The 21,616-nt window shown below is 38.6% G+C and overlaps 1 protein-coding gene and 1 pseudogene across 1 annotated transcript; both read left to right on the top strand.

Annotated features, from left to right (window-relative positions):
• Window positions 1–209: 209 nt before the first annotated feature.
• LOC120480864 (tripartite motif-containing protein 16-like protein) lies at window positions 210–10,283 on the top strand. Its single transcript, XM_039674300.2, is given in 8 exon segments — window positions 210–563; window positions 768–830; window positions 1,209–1,243; window positions 4,987–5,082; window positions 5,168–5,401; window positions 5,697–5,856; window positions 5,997–6,044; window positions 9,269–10,283. Coding segments are annotated over 8 exon segments (1,416 nt in total). The 5' UTR covers window positions 210–307; the 3' UTR covers window positions 9,793–10,283.
• Window positions 10,284–12,626: 2,343 nt separating this feature from the next.
• On the top strand, window positions 12,627–15,562 carry LOC148969351 (uncharacterized; annotated as a pseudogene).
• Window positions 15,563–21,616: the final 6,054 nt, after the last annotated feature.

Genomic DNA, 21,616 nt, shown 5'->3' with positions numbered 1-21,616 from the left:
TAATTCGATGAGCAAAATCAACGTTGTTTCAGTGTCATGAGAGACGTCGTTTCCACGTTGATTCAATGTCAGTTTGCTGTCTGGGCTGGCTAACTACCTTAACCAGCTGTTTGTTTTTACTGAGACTCTCCCCATCATTCATTCACGTTTCACGCTCGTGTCTTTTGAAAAACTGGTTTAACTTGTTTTCCTGTTGTTGTGTAGCTTAGTTTTAAAGAAAAGCTTTCCAAGCCAGTGGTTGAACACGGATCCGATGACTGATAAGCTCTTTTCTTCTTGTCCTGCAGAAGTGAATCAGTGAAGGACGATGGCGTCTGTTTCAGAACAGCTTCTGGCCGCACTGGATGATCTAGACGCAGATGAACTGAAGAGGTTTAAATGGCGTTTCAAGAATCATTACTGTGTTTCAAGCGCTGCTCTGGATAAGGCAGACCCTCCTGACACAGTGGATCTGATGATGAAGCGTTTCGGACCGGAAGAAGCTGTGAAGATCATGGTGGAGATCCTGAGGAAGATGAACCAGAACCATGTGGCTGACAAGTTAGAGGACAGACACAAGCAAGGTAACTGGGTAAAGTCAAAACGTTAAATTTTCCATTTCAAAACAAAATTGAAGCATTTTTTTTTAAAGATATAAAGCCTATTTCTTGTTTCAAATATAATATTAGTGTGTTATTGGTGTTTCACAGAACAAATGCACTGTTGACGTAATCTTTGCTCTTTGCATTGCTGATGTGTTTGTGTGGTTGTCCTTCTCTCTCACACAGCTCAGGCTGAGGCCAGCGTTGAGGATCCTGCACTTGTCGGAGCCGAATCCGAACCGATAGGGGGTAAATATTGATGGCTGTCTATACAGAGAAACCCCAAATTTGAGTTTATTCTTATTTTAGTCATATGGACTCCCTGTGTAGGTGCAAGAGAAAGTACAATTGCAAGCAGCAAGTACAGGACAAAACACTGATAAGGCTGATCTGTTAAAATTACATTTATTAGGATATCATTTTGACAATACAAAAATGCTTTTAAGTGTAAATGTATTATATATAGTTTTAATTATGTTTTTTTTAAGTAATCCAGTGTTTTAATCCAAGTCTTCTGAAGTAGTAAATTTCTTCTGAAAATAATTATTCAGTCTCAAATCAAATCATTGATCAGTATACAGAACCCAAATTGCATATAACGCCTCATTTTGTGTCATGAAACAATAGACAGGAAAATCGTACCAGATTGGGACAACATGAGGGTGAGTGAACCTAACCCTTTAAAACTAGGCAATGATGAAAAAATGCTGACACTTGCATCATGTTCATTTATAATGTCATATCCATGTGTGGCTTGAACCTACAGTCTGTTTCTATGCTAGATCATCGACCACTCAGTGAGGATTGTGTTAGTACTCTAGATGTATGTGTGGCCCATGGTCCGTGTAGCTTCTGGTCATCTACGGCCTCGTTTACACTGTCAAATGTGACCTAATTCCGACGTATTGCTCATTTGTGACACAGATCGGATGTGTTCTACATGTGACCGTGTAAACAGGGTGCATGCATTCGGATATTTCTAGATCGGTTTCAGGCCTCGTTCATATGAGGAAATAAATGAGATATAAATCAGATATGTGCCAATGCGACTGTCATGTAAACAGGCAGATGTTTCTGAGGCATTAGGCTACGAGTCTCGGTTTAATGATGACACTGACACGAGTGCTCAAGCTAGCTCAAGTAGAAAAATCTCTTACAAAATCAGGTTACCACTTTCTGCAATGTCCTTTATAAATGATAAATTATAACGTGTGAACCCAAATGCTGCAAGTATGCAACATTACACATTTTAGAACTATTGAACCCAACGGTTACATACACAATATAATAAACATCTGTTTCTCTTCAAGATACCATATAAATTTGAACAAAGCATGCTGCAAAATAATATTTAAAAAAAAAAAGCATCGACCTGACGTCACTTGTATTGTTTTATTGATTAATTGTTTCGAATGAGTGGGTAGTCCTGAAACAGCCCTTTTCAACTCATCTTGGAAAAACAAAAATCAAACCATTTCTCATGCCTCTTTATTTCTCTTTAAGTAGAAAATCAAATTACCAGAAGTTTCACGGACCGACCTTGACATTTATTTAACTCTCTGGTCCTCTTCGTTTAGTGGTCACACTTGGCTTCTTCCCGGTCAAAAGTGACCGAAGCCTTAAAATGTAACTTTTTTTTTCAGGAAAACCAATGTAATATATTTTTGTTCATTTATATTTTTTGATTGTGAAGGTTTCTATGTTACTATGCAATAATTTGAATATTTTTAGGAGCATTTTTTTTCCATTACAGTATATATACAGAGTGTAGGCTGCCACCCAGTGGTGTTCAAAATGATATATGTGTGTAATGTCGTGTAACCGCCTGTAGGGTTTACTATGGCTCCCTATATAAATACATAGGGTCTCATTCATGAAACATTCATAAATATATAAGTAAATATGAGAGTGATTTGCGCGTAAAGAGACCTTCCCGAAAACTCTTCTCCTGATTCACAAATACTTCGTAAACGTCAGAAGTGAAATGTGTGTGTGTGTTAATGAATTAAATACGACTGACAATAATATATGGGCATCATATTATGACTAGAATGTGAATGAAAAACAAAAATTTCTCAGATGCAGAAATTGAAGTTTTATTATCAGAAGTTTATTCAAAACGCCACATTTTAGTTTCAAGCGTACATAGTGGCCTATCAGGTCCTATAAGAAAAGGAAGCTTGGCAGGATATTACAGATGCAGTTAATGGAGTTTCATCTGTTAATCGAACAGTCCCAGAAGTGAAAAGAAAATGGTTCGACGTTAAGCTTGACAGCAAAAAACGAATTAGTTCACTTGGGAAAAATCGTATTCAAACTGGAGGAGGATCACCATCGCAGATGATATTACTGGCTCCCATAATACAAGTAAAAAGAAAAAAACGTATGTAATTAATAAACATAATATTTTTTCAAAATGCTGTGTGAATATGTACCCGATTAAGGTGAATTAAAATGCAGCCTTATTAATGAGCAAAACGTTCGGATGTTAAGCACACCATTTACGCGTGGCTGGGAGCAGGTGTAGATTTCTTGTGTACCAACTAAGATTTGGAAAATATGAACATTTTAATGAATCCGAAAATTGACGCCAGAACCACTTTACACACGATTTACACAAAAATTCATTCTAATGAGACCCACTGAGAGGCATTTTGATTCCCATTGTTTTTTTAGACATGATTTCTAATTTTTTTTCTTTTTTTTAATTTAGCTATATATATATAGACATTCTAAAATACTACTTTTTAATATTTTTAGATATTTTTGTTAGATATGTATCAGGTTTTGCATTATGATAACAATCAAACAATAACATTTGGATGCAAGCATTTTTGTTATTCAGTTTTTGATCATTAAAATATCTAACAAAATAAGGAATGATAGTGATAATTCAAAACACTTTATTCAGACATTTTGCAATGAATTGCTGTTTTATTCAAAAAAAAATTTAATAATAATAATAAATATTATTGTAACTGCAGTTGTGTTGTTACATCAACTGTATTATTTATGTATTGTTGCATATGCAACAGATATCAGGAACACCTATTAGGCTAAATAAGAGCAAACACAATAATTGTTGGTGTGTGTGAGTGAGTGTGTGTGTGTGTGTGTGGGGGGGGGGTCTTATTTGCACTCTTGATATTTTAGAGTGTAACTCCTTCATTGCTGTGCACTTTTTTCTGCACAGTGGCTGATTTGTAGTTTGTACCACCAAATTAATGTTTTTGTATTTCTCATTCATTCCCTATGTCGGTAATTTCTGCCCGTGAAGGAGCCAAGTGTGACTATTTTTTATGACCCTTTAACATATCCGAATTATGTCCATGCTTTTTTTGTGTGTTCACATACCTAATACAACAAAAGTCACCCCATCAAGTGTCATCCCATTCAGATGAAGCAAAAAACTTCAAACATTTCAAAACGTGAAAGTTTTCACAAAATAAAATGTAAAGCAACAAGAATTTGGCTTGACTATTTTCAGGATTAGAAAATGGATGATGAGACTGTGGTGTTTAATAAATACAACAAGGCCAGAAATGCAGTGAAAAATCAGACTGGAGTGGAGATGGCAATAAATATAAAAATATTAAAGTTGGACTGTTGTACCACTTTAAGGAACAAATAGCATGTATGATATACCCCAAAGGGATAGCTTCTGTCATGCCTTCTGCACGCTCACAATCATCTCATATCACTGTATATATACACTCAGCCTCAGTCTCAGTCTCATCTGACTATTGCCCTTACACTTGTCTTCTGTGGGAACCTGCAAGAAAGGTCTCCCCCGTCATGTTTTATTGTGTAAACACCTCTGACTGTTTTGTAAAGAACACTCGATCCTTCTGTGATGGTTTCACTGCAATGTAAATTGATCTCCTCCTTGCTGTCCAGTGGGTTGCATAGCTTTGCCATAAAGATTTTAATAGTTGGACAGCTAAATAAAACGGGTGATGTGCCAAGTATGCTAAGGGGTAAAGTGGGTGCAGATAGAGGGGACATTAATACTAACGAAATGAACATCCTTTTCTGGACACATAGGTTGCCAAACCTATTCCTGCCCAGAAGAAAGCCCTGTCTGCATGGCACTGCCCAGTACAGTTTGTCAAGGCATTCTTTAGTCTGATTGTTATATGAGGTTATATAGCCTTCAGTTAACTTCTCAAGAATCCTACATATCCTAAAACTAAAGCAGCGATCAGGGAAGGTTTAATGCCTGACATGTGGAAATTTAATGTTCAAATTGTTTGTCCATTTTCTATCCCTGAAACCAAAACCGAAAAAAAAAAATTCTGTCAGGAAAAAGTATTAAAATTCACCATTATTTCATTTTACCTCTATCAATGTTGATTAAAACAATGGATGAACGCAACCTACATGGACCATTTGTGTTGTCATCCAGATCAACTTGAAGGTAACGCAGAGGTCATTCAAGCAGAGAATCCAGCAGCGAGAGAAAGACCTTCAGCAGTTGAAGGAGGCTGTGGAGTCCTATAAGGTGAGTCTGAGATGTCTTGGTTAGGACTGCCCTCTTCCATTCCCACTGAAGCCCACTGTGTGACTGTGGTGTGTGTGCTTGACAGCGCTCTGCACAGACAGCCGTGGAGGAAAGTGAGAGGATCTTCACGGAGCTCATCCGCTCCATTGAGAGAAGCAGCTCTGAGGTGACACAGCGGATCAGAGATCAGGAACAGGCTGCGCTGAGTCGAGCCGAAGTAGGACTGGAGCAACTGGAGCAGGAGATCAATGATCTGAGGATGAGAGACGCCGAGCTGGAGCAGCTTTCACACACACAGGATCACATCCAGTTCCGGCAGGTAACAGAGATCTAGTGGACTTGAGAGAGATCCTGCAATGACAGGAGACTTAATGAGAAATGTTTCAAGAAAGTAGGAAGAGCAGATCACTAGAATCAGGGGACATTACTCAAAAACTGAGTACAAATATCTTGCTATGGGTACATGTTTTCCGAATCCCCTTAGCAAGCTCAGATGTTGGACCTCGTAGTAATTAAAATCCTGTGTATGGTCATGAATGTTTTGTTACATGGATATTTGTTTAGTATAAATGCCATCATTCATTGTGGAGGTGATAAGATTCTGTTTTCTGTAGAGTTTCCAGTCTCTCTCAGCACCTCCCGAATCTACAGAGGTACCCAAAATCCCCTTCAGTTCTCTCTTCTCTTTTGATGGCCTGAGAGAATCTGTCCGTCAGCTGGGAGAGAAACTGGAGGATTTCTGCAAAGAGGAGATAAAAAAGATCTCAGACAGAGGTAAAATCCTGGAGATTCATCTGCTCTCAGAAATGAGTCCTCCATCATCTCATATCATGTAGAACATCATAATAGAAATGTCTTAGGAACAGATGCATAGGAATCTCATGAGAATCACACTGTTCATCTCTGTTCCACAGTCACATTCACCAACATTGTTTCTAAGACCAGGAACGACCTCTTACAATGTAAGTCACTAAAGCTGCATTCACACCACCAATGACTTTGACACTCAACTTCACTAGATTATGAGTCGCTCATGGGCATTCCAAGTGCTGTCGCACTAATGTTTCTAATACACTTCTATTAATCACTTCCCTAAGATCTTGTCTCTTTTTCCTCGTGTCTCGCCTCCTCTGTGCTCGACACTGGCCCTGCCTCCAGAATTTGATTTGTGGAGCCCCTCACACACAATTACTACAGTAAACGAGAAACTGCTCAGAGAAAGGGCATGGTCGATGCAACCTGCCAGGGACCAGTGTATCTTACCCCCAGGGAGCCATGAACAAATGGGTTAATTTAACCCCAAACGAAAAATGTCCTTTGTAGCCACATCATTAAAATCCACACGGTCATCCACTTTGCAAAAGTCTTTGATGTAAGTCTCCAGAGGACGATTCACCTGGCGTAGATGCAGGAGGGCAACTACTGGGTTCATTGTTGCCGGTCTTGTATTCTCTAACAACAGTCCACTGATGGCAAGCTTGGAGAACCTATTGCAGTTTATTTACAACAAAACAAAACATAAAACTAACTAGGGCTGACTTCTAATAGTCGAGGATTCGACGATTCGATTCGGAGAGGTCTGATTCGACTATGAACGTTATAGTCGAATAGTACACGGCCAGTTCAACCTCGTATAAATCAGGTTATGTGTGTCTCCCGCTTACAAGCGCTCACTCACACACACGAACAGATACACTGTCCCCGGCGCTGCTCGCGCGTCACAGAATGTTCATCAAGCGCTCCCCGTTCACAGTAACCGGGTCGTCTCATTCAAAACAGCCAGCCGTTGCTGTCAGCGAGCCGCCACACATTGAATACTCATATGAGCCTCACTTCCGGCGCCACGCACTCACTACATTCCCAGCACATCTAGTGGATGCATAACGCAAACCCAGTCAAACGTTTGACTGCAGTATCTTATGCGCCTTATAATCCGGCGCGCCTTAAAGTGCAGAAAATACAGTATACATGCGTTTTATATTTAGCCTGAAATAGACAGGCATTCATGCATGACAAAAAATCTTTAAGTTTTAGGAGGCAAAATATACTTTTTGTAATTCTGTGAATTACACTGCTCAAATCAGATGAGGTAGGGTTGGCTCTCCACAAAACAAAATATTACTTTTCATGTTCACAGAGGAAAAAACAATGTTACAGACGTGACAGTTCTCCGACGGACACGAGCGCTCTGGAGAAGCACTTAAAGACTGCTTTAAAACTTTCACAGACCTCAAACAGAAAAGCACAAAGCCTTTCTTTAAAGTGAATTTCGTTTTTTTTTATAATTTTTCTTGATTTTTAATTAATGTTTCATTAACCAATTGTCTTGATTTAATCAATAAGAAGGAAAAGCAGACAATTATTCATAATCAAAGCATGGAGGCACCGATGTGTGAACTGGAGCTTGTCTCATAAATATAGCTACCGCAACTCAGCGTACAAGTATAGTCTACTCCACAGACCTTAAAAATATATCTATATTGAAATGTCTACTTGTAAATAGAACGATTCAAAACGAAAGAAAACGTAATGCTCTCTGCTTATGAAATGAACTGTGCATTTCTCTCTGGCGCATGCACTATGCGAAGATCGGGCAGCATCGTCAACTTCATCTTTATTAATAAACAATTAAAATGTCTCCTTGCTATATTTGTTCTTTGTGACAGCTTTTTATTTTCGGCAGCGCTGCTGCTACCCTTAGGCTAAAGCGTTAAGTTACAAGTTACAAGCTCACCACCGCATCCTGTGGTTGATCTGTAAGCAGGCGTCAATGTCTTGAACTTGATGCGAGCGGTAGCCAGTGCAGAAAAATAAAAAGAGGAGTGACGTGGGCCCTTTTGGGCTCGATGAAGACAAGACGAGCTGCAGTGTTCTGAATCATTTGTAGGGGTTTAACTGCACACAATGGAAGACCAGCCAGAAATGACCAGGGCCTGGACGAGAAGTTGTTGTCGCCTGCTCAGTTAGGAAAGGCCTGATCTTCCTGATGTTGTGCATTGCAAACCTGCATGATCGAGCGGTCTTTGTAATGTGGTCTGAGAAGGTCAGCTGGTCAAAGGTTACTCCAAGATTTCTCACTGACCTTGATGGGGTGATTGAAGAAGAATCTAGCTGGATAGTGAAGTCGTGCTGTAGAGACGGATTGGCAGGGAGGACGAGAAGTCCGCCAGACAGCTTGAGGTACATGCAGCTACTGTGGGATCATCTGGTTGAAATGAGAGGTAGATCTGGGTGTCATCAGCATAGCAATGGTGAGAGAAACCATGTGCCTGTATGATGGGATCCAGTGCTGTGGTGTAAATGGAGAAGAGGAGCGGTCCAAGCACTGAACCCTGGGGAACCCCTGTGGTCAGTTGATGTGCTTTGGATACCTCGCCTCTCCATGCGACCCTGAAGGACCTACCTGTGAGATAGGACTCAAACCAGTGGAGGGAAGTACCTGTGATGCCCAGTGATGAGAGGGTGGACAGAAGGATCTGATGATTCACCGTGTTGAAGGCAGCAAACAGGTCCAGGAGGATGAGGACTGATGATTTGGAAGCAGCTTTAGCGATCTGCAGGGCTTCTGTGAGCGACAGTAATGCAGACTCGGTTGAATGCCCTTTCTTGAAGCCTGATTGGTTGACATCCAGCTGGTTGATCTGAGACAGGAAAGATGATACTTGAAAGCAACTCAAAGTTCAAGTGTTTTTGCTATGAATGGTAGGAGAGATACAGGTCTGTAACTCTCTACAACTGACGTGTTTAATGTGGGATTTTTGAGCAGTGGAGTTACCCAAGCCTGCCTGTTTATTGTTCTTGTTTCTTTATGAGAAGTGGTTTTATTTAATTTTAAGATAAATAAAGATTGGTCGTCACTCCTAAAATCGCGCGTCGTTGGCATAAAGTTAAACATTTCTCAATTTTGTAGCATCACTGAACACGCCTAAATCCTGTTGCTAATTGCTAGTTGCTAATTGTTGCTGGTGATGTGAAAGGGCGTAGAACAGTGTGTGTGTTCATGTTCTTCCTGGAGGAGGTCAACTAAACCGAGTGAACAATTTTAGAATTGATGTAATGTAAATGATGACTTCAACAGGATATCTGGTAAGCTGCATTAAGACACTGGTGATAAACTGAACATGAAAAGATTTAAAGATCAAACAGATTTGTAATTCCTGATTGTGATGTGTTTTATCTCCATCAGATTATCATCAGCTCACTCTGGATCCGAACACAATGAATAGACAACTTGTTCTGTCAGAGAAGAACAGCGTGATAACTCACACCAACAGAGATCAGCCGTATCCTGATCATCCAGACCGATTTCATAATGGGCTTCAGGTGTTGTGTAGAGAGAGTGTGTGTGGACGCTCTTACTGGGAGATTGAGTGGAGTGGACAAGTGTATATAGCAGTGTCATATAAGAGCATCAGCAGGAAGGGGGAGTATAATGATTGTCGGTTCGGATCTAATGATCAGTCGTAGAGTTTGGACTGCTTTGACTACAGTTACTCATTCAGACACAATAACATAGAGACTAAACTCACTGTAAAGCCCATCAGCAGGAGAACAGGAGTGTGTGTGGATCCCAGTGCAGGAACTCTGTCCTTCTACAGCGTCGACAGAGACACAATGATCCTCATACACACAGTCCAGACCACATTCACTCAGCCGCTCTATCCGGGGTTTTGGGTTGGTTCTGTATCATCAGTGAAACTGTGTTTATGAATCAGAATAGATTATACAGATATTCTACCCATAATACTTTGAGCTGCATGATAAATCGGCAACAGTGAAATGTTATCCATGTCAGGTAAGAGTGGGCACAGCCATTTGTCTGGCTTAGGTTGTCATTCACTTCCAGTTAGTTTTAGCTGTATAAAACAGCTTGTTATAATAAATGAATAATAAATCCCCTGAAATGAGATATGATGTGTGAAAGATAAGATTTTTATGGACGATCTTTTAGTTAAATATCTGCAATGAGATCACGGCAGTAAGGTTCGCAAATCTGAGAAGAAGGAAGAGAAGGTGCTTGCGGGGACCTCCTGCTGAGACTTAACTTTCCCAACATAGACCGATCTGCCGTGGCCAACAAATTGTGAACAAATTAAAGAAGACTGTGAAAAGTTGTATGATTCGGTTGAATATGAAATGTTTCATTTGCAAGACAAGCTTGAACTGCAAACCGAAGGGTCACTGTTTAAAACCGAATGTGATTTCATAGGGGTGCAACGGATCAAAAAACTCACGGATCGGATCGTTTCTCGGATCAGGGTCACGGATCGGATCATTTTTCGGATCAGAAAAAAAAAAATAAAAAAAAATGTCCCCCAAAATAACTGTAATAGCCTACTGACAAATTCTTTAAAAATAAATAGACTTAACATTATGATATTCTGTTTTATTTTAACTTCACAGGGTTCCAGACTGAAAGTTGAGGGCAGCATCACCTCAAATGAGAACTCACAGCGAGTTCTACAAAAAAAAAAAAAAAATTCTGGTAGCACTGGGGCTGACAATAAATCACTAAGCTTAATTTAGGGTGTAGATGAAATTAACTTAGTTATTATCATTTATAATGTCTTAATATCAATTAATAAAAGTAGTGAAAATATCATCGTACTTTTTTCATTTTAGGACAATCTTTAAAGGATAAACAAAAAATGTGTTGGTAATCACATAAAAAATTCAAAAAAATAAAACATTTATTTATGATATTATTGAAGTGCTGGGAAAAGATGTGTAGTAGGCTACTTGTAAGCATTTGACTATTTCTTACACATTATCATATATAGGCTGATTTGTGGACTGAAAGCCTTCTATAGCTAAGTGTTTCTCCTGGTTTCCACGTCAGCTCTGTTTGATCTGATATGGTTTATAACAGAAACCTGCGCCGAATCGGAGTGTTTCTCACTGGATCTCGTGGTGTTGATGTTATTAATTCTGAGGCGAATTCAATGGATTTCTTCACGGATTTTCCTAGTAACAGTGTTGCGTGAGCGAGATCGGCCCGCGACTGTCAAGTTCGGGGCTTTATTTTGTCAATGGATCGCTGCTGCTGCTCCGACCACGGTCCTAATCATAAATGAGTAGCGTATTTTCGTTCCACTTTCATTTTGTTTGCATTCGCTGCTAGGTAACGACTAACGAGTCGATAGATCGCTGATTGCTCAGACGCACATCAGGTTGTGATATTTGTCTCCGTCTCCCTCCCACAGATGTTTACGCGCGCTATTCTTGTCACGGATTCATTGACGCGCCGCTTTACCATGCGTTTAACGTGTGGCAAATTTACTGGTCGCACATGTGCGACTGGATGTAAAATTCAGTCGCACACTCTCAAATTTTGGTCGCAGTCTGGTCTGGAGCCCTGAAATGACGCGGGGCGTTCAAGCTTCTCCGTTCCTCCGCTCGCTATTACGAAGCTGTGCGTTGACTGAACAACATGCGCACGTTTTTTTTTTTTTTCATAATCAATCCGCGGATCACGTGTGTGCCGAACCGAAGACATTGATCCGAACGGATCACGGATCAGTGATGATCCGTTGCACCACTATGATTTCATGATGTGATGTCTGCTGTTGAGGCCCTGTTCATTCTGCAAGAGACACTTCAACACCTTCTGCCCTGACTGTAAAATGTGAGAGGTCAGGGTGGGTTCTCAACGGCTATTAAAGGGGTGGATACTCCACCCAAAAATGAAAATTCTGTCATCATTTACTCACCCTTAAGTTGCTGGAGTATCCCTTTAATAGAAAAGATGACCAAATAAGCTTGTGTGGTTGTGCTGCATAAAATAAGTATGGAAAGGTTTTTGAATATGTGCTTTTTGCAAGGTTGTGTGCATTAGGGACCAGTACGAGTCTAATTATTTACCATTCAAGGGAATGGCTGCACTATAATGACAGCCCATAGCTTTAAGACGGCCATATAACGAGAATTGTAATAAAAAGCTTCATCGCCTTTTTCTCTGAGCCACATTTTTGGGGTGAATACGTGTTCATGTTATGTGTGCCTTTGGATTTTTTGTCTTTGGATTTCTCCTTATCTTTTTAAATAAAGAGAAATCACATTGTGGTGATTCGTAAAACATTTTAAACAAGTCTCAGAGTAATCTTTTCCTATCAATATTTCATAATTTTTTGTAACGATATATTAATTTTTGCAAATGCACTGTGCATTTGAATCCGAGACTGAACTGGTGAGAGGCACTGCTGATGACCCCGAACCAACATCGAACATCTTTCATCTACAGGTAAGGGCAGAGAAGTTCTAGAGACCCAGACTTCAGTAAAATTACAAGTGTGCTATCAAAAAAGTGACTTGAATTGAAGTTGATGTGCTCTTTTAACAGCCACACATGATGACACATTGATAGATATGCTTAGATAATGATGACTACTGTATTGGACAGACCCCAAAATAGACCAATCACAGCACATTCTGTTGACATTCAAATACAGTAGTCATCATTAACTAAGCATTATCTATCAATGACTTCATCATGTGTGTGACCCCTCAACTAAAGTGGGGACTAGGTCTTTTGAAACACTGATACTAACTCTTCCGTTCCGCTTCCCATAACAAATCGATTTGCCCCACTCAGTGAAACACCCACTGAGAATCCTGTTGATTGTGCCCTGGTAATTGGTGATTCGATCACACGGAACGTGAAAATAGAGACACCAGCAACCATAGTCACATGTTTGCCGGGAGCCAGAGCGCCTGACATCACAGCAAATTTAAAAGTGCTGGCTAATGCTAATCGTAAATTCTCTAAAATCATTATTCACAAATGATGTTTGACTTCGCCTGTCGGAGATCACCAAAATTAATATTAAAGAGGTGTGTGAACTCGCAAGTACGATGTCAGGCACTGTAATTTACTCTGGCCCCCTTCCTGTTCGCAAGAGTGATGAGATAGTCAGTCGACTGTCCTCACTTAATCGTTGGCTGTCTGAGTGGTGTCCGCAAAATAATGTAGACTTTATAGACAATTGGAAAAGTTTTTGGCACAAGCCTGACCTGTTGAAAAGAGATGGTATTCATCCCTCCTGGGCTGGTGCTGCTCTTCTCTCTAGTAATATGGCTCATCGTCTTAGAGCTCAAACGTGCCAGTCTGGGGCTCAGGTCAGGAAGCAGACAGACTGTCTAAACCGACCGTCTGCTAGCGGCCTCGCGTCACCAAGGTCAGATAAATCCCATCACATAGAGCCTCTTTCACCTAGATATCATATAGAGACTGTCTGTTCCCTGAATTTGGATATCCAAAAAACGTCAGATTAAAAATTTAATTAATATTCAACAAATAAAAACAGCCCATTCTCATCCTTTAGCGTCACATAAAACGCTATATGACAAAATGGTGCTATACTACGCACATGGCACCCTTTATCGTTAATATAACACGCAAACCCAAGATGTCATAAATCCTTTAGCGTGAATATGACACGCAGACCCTACCCCACACCTAAACTTAGCCCTCACAGCACGTGTTATATTAATGATAACGGGTGCCATATGCGTAGTATAGCGCCGTTTTGTCATATAGCGTTCTATATGACGCTAAAGGATGAGAATGCGTTGAATAAAAAACAGATATAATACAGATGAGCAAATGCTAAAGCTTGGGTTGCTGAACATCAGATCCCTTACTTCAAAATCGCTCATAGTTAATGATATGATTCAGATTATCAGTGTTGGGGAGTAGTTAACATAATGATATGTGCAATTATCATCCGATATCAATCTTGCCCACAGTTTCTAAGGTTCTAGAGAGAGTAGTGTACAATAGGCTATATGGCTACCTTGATAAATTTAATATAATTGCTTCTTCTCAATATGGTTTTAGGAAGAAAAGAACCACATGTATGGCGGTACTCGATCTGATTGAAAAGATAAATGATGCCATTGATAAAGGTGAGAGTGGTATTGGTATTTTTTTAGATTTATCTAAAGGCGTTTGACACTATTGATTTCGACATCTTATTAAAAAAATTACACCACTATGGAATTAGAGGATTAGCTCTTAGCTGGTTCAGAAGTTATCTATCGGTGCAATAAATTATCTCTTAACATAAACAAGACTAACTATATTGTGTTTCATTCCAAACAAAATCAATTGGTAAATAAAGATGTCTGTCTTAAAATAAATGAACAAATTATTGAAAGAGTAAACACCATTAAATTTCTCGGAGTCTTTATTGATGAATGTCTACAATTCAAATGTCATATTGATCAGTTAATAACGAAATCAAAATATGTTGGACTATTTTTCAAAGTAAGACATTTTCTCCCTCAGTCAGCACTTGTTACCTTATATAAAACCTTGTTTGAGTCCCATTTAAATTATTGCAATGTCATATCGTGTAACACTTTTACTAGCTACCTGAAAAAAATACAGTCTTTACAGAAAAAAATTATACAGGTAATGACATGGTCTGAGCCAAATACCCCCTCACGTCTATTGTTTCATCGCCTGACTTACGGAATACAACTCTTTTCACAATGCTTGTATGATGTTTCAAGTTGTTCATAAGCTAAATGACCGATTGTGTGAGCTTGTTCCAATCAGTCGACCCCAGCATACATATCACACAAGGGAAAAAGAGTGCATTACTGGTAAAATAAGACGTTTGAAATGTACGAGCCTGAGTGTGGTCTGTAGAGGACCACAGATTTGGAACAAGCTTGAAGAAAATCTTAAATTGGTGCATTCTATCTCTGTCTTCAAAAAAAATCTGAAGGAAAATTTGCTTATAACATATACTTTATGATCATTTTGGAAGTACTATATCCGTGTGGGGATCGATCGTTTGTTTGTCTGTAGTGCTTGTGTATTGTTGTATCTATATTTATTTGTTTTATGGTGTTAGTTTTTTGTTTAATGTTACATGTTGTATGTAGATATTGGGCCCCCTCTTAAAAGCTTTATTAGTTTCTCTGGGGTTACCCCTTTTCACACAATAATCTTCCTGTTACTATTGTAATATTGTATTTAAAAAATGAAGATGTATGTGTGAAATAAATAAATAAATAAAAAACTACAAGTAGTGACGCTACTAACTTAACTACATTTTTCAGTAGCTTGGCAGTAGCTCAGTTGCTTTTTAAACAGTGTAGCTTTTCCAGTAGCTAATATTTGCAGTAAGTAGCGGTGTAGCGCGAGCAAAAGCTACATTGCATTTTGTCGAGCCTGCGCGAATCAGTATCATGGAAGGATATTCTTCTTCTTGTTTGATTACAAACTAATTTTTTGCCATTACCGCCACCTGTTGTTTAATCACGCATCTTGCAGCTAACGGTTCACTGACGTAAAGAAGTGGGTTGACACACCCCATGATGGAGCAAGACGTGCCGGTGTTACGGATTAAATGGTGACCGTGTTAACTGGTGACCAACTTCCTGTTCAGATCACCCGCTGCAGATGTGTGCAGATCGTAGATTCGTAGGAGCAGATTCGTCGATTCTGAAAGCTCAAACTGACGCGACATGAAGCTGTCTAATAAAAACGCAGACTTGCTCTTTACATGCCTTTCGTATTCTTGTAAAGATGACAAAAGTATTGCTATGAACTCAAAGAAATAACCATCTTTCTACGGGTTTCGAACGCGCGCAGAACACCGTGACAAACATGTTAAGCTTTCTCAGTGCTAGCTACCTGTTTAATACAGTCTCGGCGTCACTTTATGCAGCTGTATGAATCAAAACATTGTGTCCGTGTTAACTTGTGACCTTTGTGTGTTTCTTACTTCAAAAACTCATCATGTCGCTATTTTACACATTTTATAGCTGGTGTATGATTTCAAAGCACATAGCACTCTGTAGTCCGACGATCACGATGGAACATAATTGAGGCTAACTCACTAACGTTACAGTTGTATACAACTGCAATGGTTAAAGTGGTTATTAATGAAAACATGGTTCTGTGTCGTCAGAGATGTCTCAGGTGATGAATATAATAACGTTTTTTTTTTTACATGTTGATGTCCACGTTACTTTAGCCTAAAACTAATTTAGAAACATATGTGACTTTATTACTTTGTCGTTGTAATCCTGAATGAAATGTAAATAACACATTGTAGATGCTTATAAAGATTACATTGTAAAGGTGAGTTATCTTGTCATTACAGCAGTTTTTGGAATGTTAACTTTATTGTCAGGTAAACGTGCTATTATTGTATGTAAACAATTTAAAAATGTGTACAATTGTTAACAAGCATTTATTAAAGTACCTTTTTTTTGGACACTCCATCTAGGTCAAACAGTCTACTTTGTTTCACGGACACACCTGTATTACAGTTTGCAGTCTTATTTTTTCCTTGCCAAAACAAAAATTATTTATTTTGTTATAAGCGGAAAACCCCCGATTATATAAGCTAACTATCAAAATACAACAAATCCCAACTGAAAATGGAAATCAGTCTGTCAAAACAGGTGCTCGCCTGATTATGACCATATAGGCTACTCAATCAAAGCACAATGTTGTGGAATTAAAAAAAAGTAATGGCATTATGACAACTGCAGTGTCTGTCATTATGTTTCAGTGTTTGTCATTATGTTTATTTCAGAAGACAATATGAAATCCATAGTTTTTTTGTCTCCTTTCTTTCACCCCTAATTGCTTGTTGACTATTTAATGTATGCAGCTTTACATCATACTATCTACAAGTGCATGAGTCATTACCTGAATCTACAGTCCGAACCTGCTTTTTGTGAGTGTCAGAGTGTTGATAGGGCCCATATGGGTGTTGACGGTGCCCCCTTAGTTTGTGCCCTACACTGACCGCATATTCTGCATGTGGGAAAAGTGGTACTGGAGTCGGTGCAGTAAAAGCTGTACATGAAGCTTTGAGTTAAATGGAAACATAACATTGCTGCCTTTGATCAACAACTAATCTAACCTAAATGGCCTGTGGAAGCTATTTCCCACCAGGAATAAAACATTATTAATTGTGAGTTTTTACACTAAATTCAGACTTTTCCTGTCTGCTAAAAGAAAAACACCTGACAAAAGGCAGAATGTGACATATAAATAGAAATTGACCGAAAAACAGTCTGAAATCTGAGAGAAAAATGTACAATTACCCTTTTATATGTTCAGTTCAATAAATAACCTTTCATAGGTTCCACATAAGGGGGGAAAACATAATGATGCAGTCTGGCACACATCCTTACTCCTGCCCTGTTCTTATGCCTTCTCCTGGTCCATCTATGACTCTCCTTCTTAACCTATTCTTGTCTCTTACTCAGATGTTTCTCTCTCTGCTTCTCTGTGTTGAACATCCACGCTTATCAGAAGCAATTCAGACACTCTGTGTGTGTGTTTGTGTGTGTGTGTGCGTGTGTGTGTGTGTGTGTGTTTGTGTGTGTGTGCGTGTGGCCAAGTACTGTGAAGAACTTCAACACCTGACTATGTGTCCGACTGAGAGTGGGATCAGCTATTTCTCAATATTTCACTCATTTGTTTTCTAAAACTACTTATCTGGTGTCTCAGTAATGTAATTTTCCCCCAGTACTTCTAAGCACCTGTTGTTGCTAAAGTATAGAGGCTTTATAATATATTGACGGTCTTGAAAATAGCTATGAATTTCTGACATGCTGTATTTAAGCATTTGTAGTGGTGTAAAACACATTTTTAACATTTTAGAAACTGGTTAAATCACTGAATTTTCAGTCAAAACAACATTAACCCTGTTAAGCATGGGTCACCAAACTAAGGCCTGCGGGCCGAATCAGGCCCGCCACACCCCTTTGACTGGCCCCCCAACCCCTCTGCCCCCCACTACTTGAACCGGCAATCCCCAAAAGTCGTCATGGCCTATTTTTTTAAATTGCTTTTTGGAAAATAATAACATGTCTGCATTTGGTATTTTGTTGTTTACTGAGCATGCTCACCTGGATAGGCATAAGAGCTGACTAGTTCTATTACTCATGTTGTTGTTGTTATAATTTCAATGTTTATTTATTTATTTTATAGGCCTATTTATTTGACCTTTATTAAGTGCTGTACACAATTATTATAAATAGTAACAGGCCTACCTATAATTTATAATTTTTCATTCATCCTTATCAGTGTCAATCACCTCAACTAGGCAGATGTTTCTTACCTTGACAGGTTTGATGTTATTTGTATTCGAAAATAAATAAATAGAAAATCTGTGGTATTTCAAATTAAAACAAAGTGTGAAGACTCGATTACTACTTTTGCAAACAACTATTAATGATAAACAAATATGGCTGTGCCAGGCTAGTAATCTCTACTATGAGGCCTGCTGGTGGTCAGTTTGGTCTTGGTCACACAATTCTATTTTATACAGCCCCGGCCCCCCATCACAGTCAGGAACGATAATGTGGCCCCCAGAGAAAAAAGTTTGGTGACCCCTGCTGTTAAGGGTGCAGCACTTGAAAGATGTAAATGACTATGTTAAAAGATCATAGTGGTTTGATCATAACTTTACAAAAAAGCCACACTGGACAGTAATGAAACAGTGGTAATGTACATAAGGAAGGACGCCTCATAATAAAAGTATGTTGTGATGTAGCGGTACATTGTTAGGGGTATTCTTACATCTATAATACAAATATTTTACACCATGAAAAATGTGTAATAATTATGAGTGAGTGACAACTTCAATGGGAGTTATTCCCCATGCAACCCTTTAAACCACTTGAAATGGTTTCTGCATTTTTGAGAGTTTTGCTGTAAGAAAATATATACAGCTGGTCATTTTACAGGTGATTGCATTATAACATTGCTGCCAGTAAAACTTTTTTTTTTTTGGTAACACAAGCTCTGGCTAACAAATTCCCAGTGAAATCATTGCTCACAGGTGCTATAAATCTGGGAAGACATTTAGCACTTTCAAGGCAATGTGCCTGTGTTAAGTTCTGCCAAATGTTATACCTAAAATATGTAATTTATGTCTACAAATATATTTCATATGAACAATCAAAATGCTGCCGACACATATTAAGGAAAACAACATTATCATGACCTTCAATGATTGTAGTGGGAATTGGCAATTTGGGTTGTGCTTGTATTCAAAACTATGATGTTCTCAGCATGTAAATCTGTAATGAGACATGATGTGAGACACTGACAAAGACATTGAGGACCAATACAAATATAATATTCTCAAACATAAAAAAAATACTGTAAAAATATAAAGTATACTGTAGTGAAAAGTACCGCAACCTATTATTATTACTATTGTTATTACTGCAAGGTAAATGTCGGTTCTTTGTAGTGCCATCTATATTCAATGCAAACTAAATAAAGCCTATGTTACACACTTTCATGTCAACCACATCCCTGAGTTTCAACATTTCATTAAATCCTCTGTCAGGCTGTCATTAAATCTGACTGCCTTACTACACTTTAACGACATGTTACAATCCTACAAAAAGTGTTAGTTTGTTCAAATAGGCCTTGCAAACCTTTACTAGTTTCTTGTCTTCAAATCAGCTGTCTAATACTTGCCAAGATACTAATCATTAAGGAGATGCATTCTTGTTACAATCATTAAGTTGGCAGTTTGACTATGCACATAATAGCTAATTACCACCTGCAGATGCTCCATATTATCAACATATACTTGATAAATGTGAAGAGTTGTGATTTAATGAGAGGACATATGCAGTGCTGATAGTGAGTTGATTGAAGGACAGGCATGTAGATTTACAGTGTACTATAACATATAAATGGAAAATATGGCCATTGCTTAATAAAGGGGTAATACAGATCAGTGGTTCTCAATTGTGGCCCTGGGGACCCACAGCTGTGCATATTTTATATGTCTCCTTTATCTGAAACACCCAATTCAGTAACTTATCTTTACTAACGAGATGATGATGTGAATCGGGTGTGTTAGATGAGGGAGACACAGAAACTATGCAGAGCTGTGGCTCCTCAGGACCACGATTGAACCAGTGCTTTAGATGGACCCTGTAAAGGTGAGGGAGCTAAAAAATGTTCTTCTTCATGGACCATATCCTCCTGGATGTTCCAAAAAGGAGAAGTTCATTATTAAAAGAAGAGCTGAAAGCTATCTAACGAAAGGTAAGCAATAATAGAGAAAGGAAATTGGTATTCTAGTGACACAAGCGCAGGAAGTTACCTGAGCCTTTGTGTTATCCACATTAGATGGCCTGCTTCACTATATATGCCACAGGCGCAAGCGAGGCAAACATTTGGCAAAAGTGGTGACGTCACCAGAGGAGGCAAATTCTGCTTTTGTTAACCTTCATGCCAGTGATCAGGGGGTCATTGTGGCATGGAGAAAACACTTGAAGCTCTCAGCAGCAGATTCTACTGGCCTGGATTGGAGAAAGACATCCGCAAATGGGTGAGTTTTATTACAGTTTAATCATTTTTATTTTCGTTACACTTTATTTGCATTTGTCAGTGTTAAAGTGAAATTAAAGATTGAAGTACTGAGTAATATTAAATAACCACATGTACTTACTGGGGGGGTTTTGAATGGATCAGGATTTGGTTGAGGGTTAATTGCATGTAATTCTGCTTGATTTATAGTTACTACTATAGGAAATACATGTAAGGTGTGTTTTTAAGTGATCAGTTTCATTAATGACATAATTTTCATTTTTGGGTGAACTAACTAAAGCCATTATTCCAGATCTACAACCTGCCACTCTTTGTTTTGTTCTTTGATTGTGTATTTTTGAAGCACTACAAAATAAAACTGATCTGAACCTGAAAATATTATTCTGTTTTTAACAAAAGCCTAGTATACTTATTATCATTACTGAAATAATCAACCTCATATCCATAACTTGTGTATCATCACCACAACAGATGTTCATTAAATGATAATTTAATTAAAAGAAACATATTAGTTTGGTTATAAATGTATGCACAGAATCTACACATTATGTGTCAGGGTGTGGTTCAGGCAGAGGAACGAGGAGTCCGGAATATCGGTAAAGATTACTTTAAATATACAAAACACAGGCTGGAAGACAGGAATACGGGCACCACACAGGCTAACATCAAACATTGACCGACAAAGACTGACTGAATGAGGGAGAACTAAATACAAGCAGGAATCAGACATAATGAGGTGAGAACAGGTGACACAGATGATAAAGACGAGGAACAGGTGGCTGATGAGGGAGTGAGTTCAGGAGTGGAGACAAGAGGATCCTGGGAAGTGTAGTGCTGATGACAAGACAGACTGGTGCAGACGGAGGACTGTGACATTATGATCTTTCAGGTCATATCATTGTGAAAATATATTTCCGTTGAATTATATAAAAATTGTAGATTGTAAATTGTAGGAGCAAGGTGTTGCAGGAAATGAGAGAAATCACACAAAAAAAAATAATTTAAAAATAAATATTATTTGATATCATTATAAAGTAAATGTGCATGACTGTTAATAACCCATTTTTAAAGATGTGGAAATGTTTGCTATTCTAACAGTGTTGATGTTTTCAGACTGTTGCGTTAATGAGATTTTTTAGGACAGGTTTTGGAAATTATGTTGAAAAAAGTCTTAAATTGTAAGTAAATGTGTTTAAAGTAATG

Source organism: Pimephales promelas, chromosome 24, assembly GCF_988280905.1.
Source record: "Pimephales promelas chromosome 24, fPimPro1.hap1.1, whole genome shotgun sequence".
In the NCBI taxonomy this organism is placed as follows: Eukaryota; Metazoa; Chordata; class Actinopteri; order Cypriniformes; family Leuciscidae; genus Pimephales; species Pimephales promelas.
The sequence above is the reverse complement of the archived record's forward strand: the minus strand, read 5'-3'. Positions and strand labels throughout refer to the sequence as shown.